Genomic DNA, 10,000 nt, shown 5'->3' with positions numbered 1-10,000 from the left:
AACAAACAACGGGGGGGGGGGGGGGGGGGGGGGGGGAAGATTCCCTCACCCCAAATGGGTCTCCGTCATCACATTCCGAAATGATGATGTAGATTTTTTTCATTTTATCACGCAGAGCATAACACAACGCCCGCTGACGCAGGTAAATATGTTCCATTAAAAAAAAACAAGAAGAAAGAAACGTTTCAGTTTGCCAAGTGGGATGGTGGTCGGATGCGTACGTGGGAAATTCAAACACATCATTAAAAAAAAAAAAAAAAAAAAAAAAAAAAGCTGGGGTGGTAGAAACGCACACGCAAGCGCACGCACACACACATACACACACACACACACACATGCGCGCGCGTATGTGTGTATGAATGCGCGCGCACGCTCCTAATATGCCACTGTCCAGTCCCCCACCAAGTTTCTCCCCGAAAATTAGCCAGTCATCGCAAATGAAAGACATTGTTCATGTGACGATGAATAACGATAAACGCTTTCTTGTTTTTTTTCCTCCCTCTTTATGTTTAAAATTTTTTTTTTTCTTATATCGTTTCTTTATATCAACATTATTACGCTGGGGCAGTTGTTGTTGTTGATGCTTCGCCCCAAAGGACTCATTGTTTGTTGTCTGTACGAGTTAGGAAGAAATCTAGCCAACCGCCAGAGGATATATATATATATATCAGGGTTAACACAGCAGGTGACATCCATTGTATCTGCTTCTCCTTCTTTCCTCTATCCTCACAGAAAAAGAGAAAGGGGAGAGAGAAAGGGGGCGGGAGGACAGTGGGAGAGAGGGGCGGAAAGAGTGGGGAAAGAGAGTCAGGGAGGGAGAGAAAGGGAGAGAGACAGGGGAGGAGAGTGAGGGAGAAAAGAGACAGGCAGACAGACGGGCAGACAGAGAGAGACAGAGAGAGAGAGAGAGAGAGAGAGAGAGACAGAGACAGACAGACAGAGAGAGCCCACAGACAGACGATCTAGATAACATTAAGTTATCTTACTAAGTAACCTCAACAAGCTGACGCCATCTGAACGTGTCTTCTTTATCAAAATGAGCTGATAACCGATCCACTCCTGTTGCCAGTTACACCTTACTCTTATCGTTCTGACCAAAGGCTCCAATCGTGATTTCACACACCGGGAAGGGATTCTATTGCAATTACTTCGAAAAAATAAAGTGGGAATGAAAATGGAAAGAAAGACAGACAGGCAGACAAGCACACACACACACACACACACACACACACACATATATATATATATATATATATATCGAGAGAGAGACAGACAGACAGACATAGAGAAGACAGGGGCAGAGACAGAGAAAGACAGGGGAAGAGATAGACTGACAGGCACAGACAAACAGTCAAAGAACGGAAGAATGGATGAAGAACGAAGAGCTGAGTGTCGAGATTTGACGAAGCTAAAGGAGGAGCTCTCTCCAAGTGCAAGCCATGTCCAGACACCAGAAAAGAGCGGCAGCATTGGTGTGCAAGCAAGAACAACGGGGATGAATGATTCTCCTGCCATGAGGTGATCCTCGCTTTAGTTTAATGTAGAGCTTTCAAAAAACGAACTTACTGAAGGTTCATCGTCGGCTTCAATATTATAATTACTGTCTTCCGTATCTTTGTCACATGCGACGCGCAGAGACAAGAGTTGCAGTTGGTGCTACACATGGTTACAGAGGTTTACCACAATCAAAATTTAATCAAACGTTATATTCAATAGCTAACCACATCGTAATTAAAACCCGGTTTCGTTCTCTTTCGTCGCTTAATTCTACAAAGGTTTACCAGCAATAAAAGTTGATATAAATGATCTTCAAAAACTTTTTTTTTTTAAACTGTCTGAAAATGAATTTCACTTTGGACGCGAACCGACTGATTTAACATAAAACTCAAATGCAGCTTGTTCAATGTATTCTTTTTTCTTTGACTAAACGAGTTGATATTATTTCGATATCGATGTGGGTGTACAAGCATACACACACTAGTGTTCTAATTCGTAACCACGAGAACTAGGTCCTAATTACCACAGGACTCAATCAGTTATAAGCGCGATAAAAACCATCACTCTCGACAACTGATAGCTTGGGTGTATAGGTCAAGGTCTCGTCATCTCACACTCCAATTTATGACCACCTCAGGGAAGCAATGGGAGGAAACCGGTCGAAGAAATCTCAAAGCTGTACCGATGTGCCCACGTCTCTCTCTCTCTTCTCTCTGCACGTGAAACGCGCTTTGTAATTGAATATGTACAATGTCTCCGCTGTTTGCAGTTTGCTGGTTCTGTCAATGCACACACACGCGCGCGCGCCCAAAATCATTTTGTGGGTAACTAGTTACAGTACCCCAAAACAAATCTACCCAAATGTGGATCGACACGCGCCATTTGACAGAAAGCAATCTACGACCAATGACCAGTTTGTTTGTTTTTACTGTGTTGTCGACGAGAGTAGTGTTTAAATTGGTGTGTTGTGTTTTTAGTACGCAATCATCTCTCTCTCTCTCTCTCTCTCTCTCAACGTTAACGTTCGAATACATTTCTTTATAAATAAACTGCAACTGATGCCCCCCCCCCCTCCCCCCCCCCCTCTCTCTCTCTCTCTCATAAACGTGTCTAAATAAACTGCAACTCCTGTCCTTTCCTGTCAAAATTTCGCAGTAATGATTATAATAAATCTTCAAGTTTCAGTGCACATGTTTTCGCCAGTTTCTAATCAGATCCACGTTTAGTACATTTACACAACACTTCCAAACACCAAACGTGCCGAAGTGCTGGGTAAATACGAACGAAAACAAACCATCTGTTGATCTCAGATAGTGAGTGGGTTCTGAAACGGAAATGCGAAAGACGCACTTTCTTTTTCCGCTGACGTCGCCGTAACAGGATGTGCCACCGTTTGAATGCCAGCGGGGTTTCCATGCTTGATTTGTCACAATGCTATCAACAAACGTGTTAGAGTATGTGTGTGTGTGTATGTGTGTGTGTGTGTGTGTGTGTGTGTGTGTGTGTGTGTGTGTGTGTGTGTGTGTGTGTGCAAGTTCAGTGTGTGTGTGTGTGTCTGTGTGCGCGCGCGCTTACATGTCTGTATAAGCATATTGTGTGTGTGTGTGTGTGTGTGTGTGTGTGTGTGTGTGTGTGAGTGTGTGACCGCGAGCGCGCGCGTGCGTGTGTTTACAAGCTTAGCGTGTGTGTGTGTGTGTGTGTGTGTGTGTGTGTGTGTGTTTGTCTGTCTGTCTGTCTCCGTGTGTATGTGTGACTGTGTGTCTATGAGCCTGAGGGTATCAGTAGTTTTTCACTGTTCGTTTCGCTGCCATGCCCTTTGCCTATAACGATCATCCACGGCATCTTCTTACCTTACATAATGTGCTCAGATAGATCTCTCTCTCTCTCTCTCTCTCTCTCTCTCTCACGCACGCGCGCGCACATCCACACATCCACACACACGATCCGAGCGCCACGCGCAGTTTGTTCGGACGAATGGCAAGAGTGATCCTTCCGGACTCGCTTACTGCCCGTCACTCACAGATGCGGACCACTACTTTCCGATCAAGGAGTAAAAAATAAAATAATAAATAAATAAAAATAAAAAAAGGAAAAAAGGGGGGGGGGGGGGGGGGGACGAGAAACCTGTCAGGAGGAAGGGAGCGGCGGTGAGGAAGGTAGGAGACAGGGATGCATCCGACCCCGTTGTGGTGATGATGGTGGTGGTGGTGGTCGTCGTCGATAAAAGAAACGTTTGATCATTATCACAGCTACTAATGCCAGCAGGCTGCTAGATCGAGCGGAGTCGATCAATATAAATATATGCGTTGGCTGGTGCTCTGGCTGGTTGGTTGGTTGGCTGGTTGGTTGGTTGGTTGGTTGGTTAGCTGGTTGGTTAGTTCGTCATGCTCTGATGGATATGGTGTTTCCTCCTCTTCTTCTTTTTCCAACCCCTCCACGCACGCGTGTACTACATTACATTACCCTCAGTACACACACACACACACACACACACACACAAACATTGGCGCATACATAGGCACAAACATACACGCACAGACACACACAAAGACATGTACACACAGAGACGCAAATACACACATACAGGAAACCTGTCTTTTCGTAATGCTTGGGATATGGGGAGAAGGTGTCAAATATCCTCAGGTCAGATCTCCATTATCAGAAGAAAGTGAATGTGAATGTATATGTGTGCGCGCGCGCGTGTGTGTGTGTGTGTGGTGAGCGCGTGCGTCCGTGTATGCGCGTGTGCGCTCGTGTTGCATTTGTGTGAGTGAGTACAATCAACTGTACTTTATCAATAATCTCACATGTCAAAAAACACTATTGCCTCATAAAAAAATTTACACACACACACACACATATATATATATATAATATAGAAAGACAGGGAACGCGTTTCCCCTTTCAATCCTTCCCAGCACCTCCATCATAAACGCTTTTTAAATAAAAAGAAGAAAAAAAAATCTGGAGCACTTACCGTCATACATACATAATTACCTGATACCAATTCAAAGTGGAAAGACGCAAAACTAAAGACTCAAACTGACATAAACAGAACATACATACATACATACATACATGTATGAACACACACACATGAAAGCATACCTTCCTCACTCTCATCACGTCCGTGTCGCAGAACACGGGGGACCACTCTGGTCTCGAAGGCGTCGTCGAAACACCAGTCGGACAAGCCCCCCTCTTCCCCCTCCCCGCCCACCACCATCACGTCACCACCACCACCACCAGAACGCCACATTATCAAACCAACAGGTGATATGCTTTAAAACTTATTCTCCCTCGTCAAGCTTTGTGCACATTTGCGCGAAGTTCGTGATTGTCGAACCACAAAAGATTTCCTCTTAGAAAAAACAAAAGAAGGGGGAAAAAAAGTGTGAATTCACACAGGCATAGATATCTATAGGAAGCCTCTCCGTCTGCCGTTTTAACCTTCCGTAACCTGAGTCAGGTACGCATTCACATAATAAGCACACACACACACACACACACACACACGGAAAGAAGAAAAAAAAATACTGTCAAAACATCCCTCAAGAAGACCAACTCTCCACAAAGTTCGACTCACGAGACCTTGAGGAGGAGTGAGGGTCGAGTTTCATTAGCTTTTCTTTACAGTCGAGTAACTAAATTTTCAAAAAGATACAAAATGTTTAAAGTAAAGATTCGACAAAAAAAAAAAAAAAAACCGTTCATTATTCATGAGTTGAAACAAAACGTCTGTTCACCCGTTTAACAATCATTTTCCTTAAAAACTCGTTATGAATGATTTACTGATCCCCTCGACACACAAAAGTGCATCTACCTGAGTCATGTATACAAATGATTCTCGGTTAGCAGTGTCGGACCAACTGGCTACATACAGATTCACTGCCCACGCCAATGTTGTCCACTGATAACGATCACGGGGAAAAATAAATATGCACGCGCGCGCGCACATGAAACACACACACACACACACACACCAATACCCCCCCCCCCCCCCTTTCCCCGCATACAATATCTATAAAATCCACAGCGTAAAATTTTCTTTTCCACAGTTTTCACACACGCGGGGTCGAGGATTAACTTCACCCACAACACGCACAGCACTGTTTATCTGACACAGCGCAGAATCCACTGCTCACTCAGAAAGCCACAACATACCGTACACAGTCCCCCCACTCCCAAACTTTTCTCGTAATGAGGATCTCTTTGGAGGACGATACTTCTCTGACCCGAGAGGTGTCACAGGACGTTTGACTTCCTTAATCACCTGGTGTGACTTATCAGGGGGTGGGAGGAGAGGGGTGGGGGCCTGAGGGGTGCGGGCGGAAGGGGGGGGGAGGAAGCCTGGATGAGCGAAAAGGATTGGGGGGCGGAAGGGAGGAGGGGGGTGTGCATGGGGGGGGGGGGGGGAGAGGAAGTTGATGAGGGGAAGAAAGTGGGTGGATGGTGATAGCAGTGGTGGGGGTTGGGAGAAGTCGTGGAGAGGGGATCAGGGGTTCGGGGGAAACTGGCTTTAGATTGATGAGCACAATATTCAGGCGTTTCGCACACACACTCGCTCAAGTCCAGAACTTGAATTTAAATTCTCCGCAACTCTTCCACTCTGACCAATGGAATAATAATAATAATAATAATAATAATAAAAGACCGCGCCTTACTGATCCAACCATCAATCTCCGTAAAAAAAACAACAGAAACACAGACACAGACACACACTATGCACATACTCACAGAGTACACACACACACACACACACACACACACACACGGGGAGGGGGTGGGGGAGGAAGAGAAAGGGAGAGAGAGACGGAGAGAGACAGAGGCATAGAGAGACAAAGGAGAGAGAGAGCGGGAATGTGAGAGACACACAGTTTGTGTGTGTGTGTGTGTGTGTGTGTGTGTACACGTGCGTACATGCGTCAGTGCGTCCGTGTGTGTGTGTGTGTATGTGTATGTGTTTGTGTGTGAGTGTGTGTGGTCGCTTGCTTGCTTGCTTGCTAACTTGCTTCAGAAACAGCAGCAATGTTAACAGCAACAACGTTCACTCACGAGGAACATCACAGTTAATATATATGTACACGGAAACTCGACATGGAAAGGCTTGGAAAAAGAAGAAGAAGAAAAAAAGAAGTGGAAGGGGGTTGGGGGTGGGGAAAGAAGCAGGGGAAGAGGCAGACACAAATTAATGATCAGGGAAGCAGGAAATAACAGAAGTGAATGAAAAGGAAGCAAACTGCTGATTGACATCACTGAGGTACACCAGTCCTCCACCAGCGCAGCTTCTGCCAAATTTTGATCAAATTTTGCACTCGAGGTTCTCAAGGTTGTTTTATATTTCATTTATTCTTACATTATTATTTTTATTATTCAACTATTTATTTATCATTATCATCATTATCATTTTATTCTTTTTTTTTTTTTTAATCTTATCTTTATTTATTTGCTTATTTATCTATTCATTATTATTATTATCATCATTATTATCATTGTTGTTGTTAGTGTTGTTTGACACTTCTTTCCTTCTATGATAGAGCTTACTCTATCGGTCTATGTCACTCTCTCTCTCCCTCTCTCTGTTTCTCTCTTTATCTCTCAACTTTTAATTAACTGTCCCGATTTAGAATTAGCCTCTCTCTCTCTCTTGACTCTCATGATTTAGAGTTAGCATCTCATCTCCCTCTCTCTATCCCCTCTTAAACTGCAAAACCATGAGGAAGTGGAATAGTTCTACATTCTACTCTGTACAGCTTGTAGTCTTCACTAGTTTTCAACGTGCTTGTAACCACGATGTTCACATACCCCTTCCTGAGGGGCCAAGTCTCGGGGGATGGGGATGAGTGGGGGTGGGGAGATAGGCGAAGGGGGGCTGAGGTTCCTATGGCAGACGACGGTCGCGTGAAACAGACTGAATTACTGACTAGCCCCTTTTCAGAAAATAGAAAATATCTGCAGGATTCAAGATCCGCTGACAAAAATATATCGGCCATACATATACAAATCCCCCAATTTTGGGGCAAGAGAATGGGGATGTAACTTGGGCAAGACACTCTCCACCATGATCAAATTCTTGCCCAGATCGTCGGGACAGTAGCTGCCTCCTCTGCTGTTCTGAAGGTCATAGTCGGATACTATCATACCCAACCCAACCACACTCATGTCCGCTTAACAGATGTGACTGACTGATATATGGAAGTCCGTATTTGGTCCGTGGTTGTGATGACCCCACCCACACCCGTCTCATTTGCATACTATTCAACATGACCTCGACGGACATATCCATATCCATACTACTTACCCGGGGTGTAGCGCTGCTGCACGGCGACGGTTCGGAATCCGCTGAAGGAGGTGGAACGGAACCTCAAGATCTTCACGTTCCTCGCGCTGTCCTGGAGACGACGCTGGTAGAAACTGCGACCGCGTTCCAGCAACATCGTTGTTGTTGTGCAGCAGTGTATGCAGTACTGCTACCACGTGTCACGGAAAGTTGAGAAAAATTGTGGGGTTTTTTTTCGGTTGTTGTTTTTGCTTTGTTTTGTTTTTGTCTTTTTTAGGGAGGTCCCCCACTCAGTCCAAGTCAAGGGGGTTAGTCCTGTACTGCATGTACTGCTCCTATGTTTTGTCCACCTCCAGATCAGGGAGTTCTACACTGCTTGTAATGCTCTTGACTTGTCTCCATCCCAATCAGGGAGTTATGTTCAGTTTGTCCTGATCTATATTTTGTCCACTTCACAACCGCTGAAGGAGCTGGAATGTCCAGTTTAAACTGCTCTTATTTTGCGCACTTCCCAATCTGGGAGTTATACACACAGTTTGCACTGCTCTTATTTTGTCTTTGTTTTTATTCTCATTCGACTTCTTTTTATTGTTCTGTTTTCTTTCTCTCACTTCCTTACTCTAGAAAAAAAATCAATATATTATTTTCTCTAACTTTTTCCAGCGAAAAAGCAGTAACCCACTTTCTTCTTCTCAAGTCAATGATTTTTTTTAACGTGTTTTCTGCAAGTTAAAAAAAAAAAAACACACCCAAAACAATCGGTTGTTTAATTCACACTTTTTGTACCAACTCGAAAAACAAAAGTCGTTTCTGATGAGTTCACAATCTTTGGATCACTCTCACAAAAATATTCGACCGCGTTATACATTTGACATTACAAAATGTCAAGAACAAAATCGATTTTCATGAAACATCTGTTTCCTTGCTGAGATCGAAAAAGGCGCGTTAAAGGAAAATAAGATATCACTCGGGATGGTGAGAATATTGACCTGTGAGCAACGCACCTGGAAACCGCTGTTCACACGATCACGATTCACATCAGTATACTGTAAGGGTAAAGGCGTTTCACAATCCAAAGCGAGAGAACATCAAATATTGCTCTTTTTTTTCTGTCTTAGCTGGTACCGTCAGATTAAAGGTCATTTTCATGCGGTATAAAAACTTTTGTTTTCTGCAAAGCACTGCATTTTTTCCCTCTCAAACAGAACACATCCTCATCTGGATTTTGTTTTCTTTTTACTTACCGCTTCGTTTCTTATCCACTTATTCAATAGAGAACTCCTTTTTTTCATTTCTAATTCATTCATTACTATTAAAATAGAAGAGAAAAAAGAAAAGAACAACCCCCCACATTTTATCACATTTTTATCACTCATTCTCACGCCCCCTGTAAGTTATCAATGACGACCATGACAGTTTCTCTTTTTAGTTCCTTTCCACTGATTTCTTTTTCTTTCAACGAATAATTAAGGACAACGTTTCCCTCTTTTTTTTTCTTCTCCTTTTCTGCTCCCCTCAATCTCAAAAGTGACTGCTAACAATTCCCATGACCCTCCCTTTGACACGACCACAACCCCTCCCCCCCCACCTCCCCCCGAACCCCGTAAAACAACCACCAAATAGGTAGATCATAGGTATAATATATGAAATAAAATGCCCGTTGTAGCTCACAAAAGAACCCATAAGGTTGGGTTTTTTTTTGGGGGGGTTTGTTTGTTGTTTTTCTCTTTCCTTGATACTCAGATCTATTACACAACACCGCACATATCATCGCGGAATGTGTCAGAACAGGGCGCAACGATGACAGCGGTGGCTACGGCTTTAAAATGGTAGACTACAACAAGGAATTAACCCCTTATAGACTGCTTCCTGACAAAGTATTCTTCTCGTCACTGAAGGGCCGTCACCTCACTGAGATAAGACAGAGCTTATAGGTCCGGTTTGTCAGTCACCACCATTCTATCGTTGGGCTTCTTCCTCTTGTGATTATAAATGACTATAAATGGTTATTACCTTTCTTCAGCAAAAATCGACGTTGTCCAGCAAAAATCGACGTTGTCCAGCAAAAATCTGTACATCAGTGGATTATAACCTTTGTTCAGCAAAATTTGTACATCAGTGGATTATTACCTTCGTTCGGCAAAAATCTGTACATCAGTCTATTATAACCTCTGTTGAGCAAAAATCTGTACATCAGTGGATTATCACCTTTGTTCAGCAAAA

At 43.6% G+C, this 10,000-nt stretch overlaps 1 protein-coding gene across 5 annotated transcripts in view; it reads right to left on the bottom strand.

The window, feature by feature from the left end:
- Nucleotides 1-10,000, bottom strand: part of LOC143286873 (rho family-interacting cell polarization regulator 2-like) — a 115,234-nt gene that overhangs the window by 53,873 nt on the left and 51,361 nt on the right. For 2 of the 5 annotated variants that reach the window (XM_076594767.1, XM_076594769.1), the window contains exon 1: nucleotides 4,606-4,834. The exons of 2 other annotated variants lie outside the window; for them this stretch is intronic. In XM_076594767.1, the coding sequence (XP_076450882.1) occupies nucleotides 4,606-4,756 (151 nt within the window). In that variant the 5' untranslated portion in view covers nucleotides 4,757-4,834. Of the gene's footprint in view, nucleotides 1-4,605; nucleotides 4,835-7,798; nucleotides 7,950-10,000 lie in introns of those variants that run through there. One more of the 5 variants, XM_076594768.1, reaches the window with a different exon arrangement.

Source organism: Babylonia areolata, chromosome 10 (assembly GCF_041734735.1).
Source record: "Babylonia areolata isolate BAREFJ2019XMU chromosome 10, ASM4173473v1, whole genome shotgun sequence".
Taxonomy (NCBI): domain Eukaryota; kingdom Metazoa; phylum Mollusca; class Gastropoda; order Neogastropoda; family Buccinidae; genus Babylonia; species Babylonia areolata.
The sequence above is the reverse complement of the archived record's forward strand: the minus strand, read 5'-3'. Positions and strand labels throughout refer to the sequence as shown.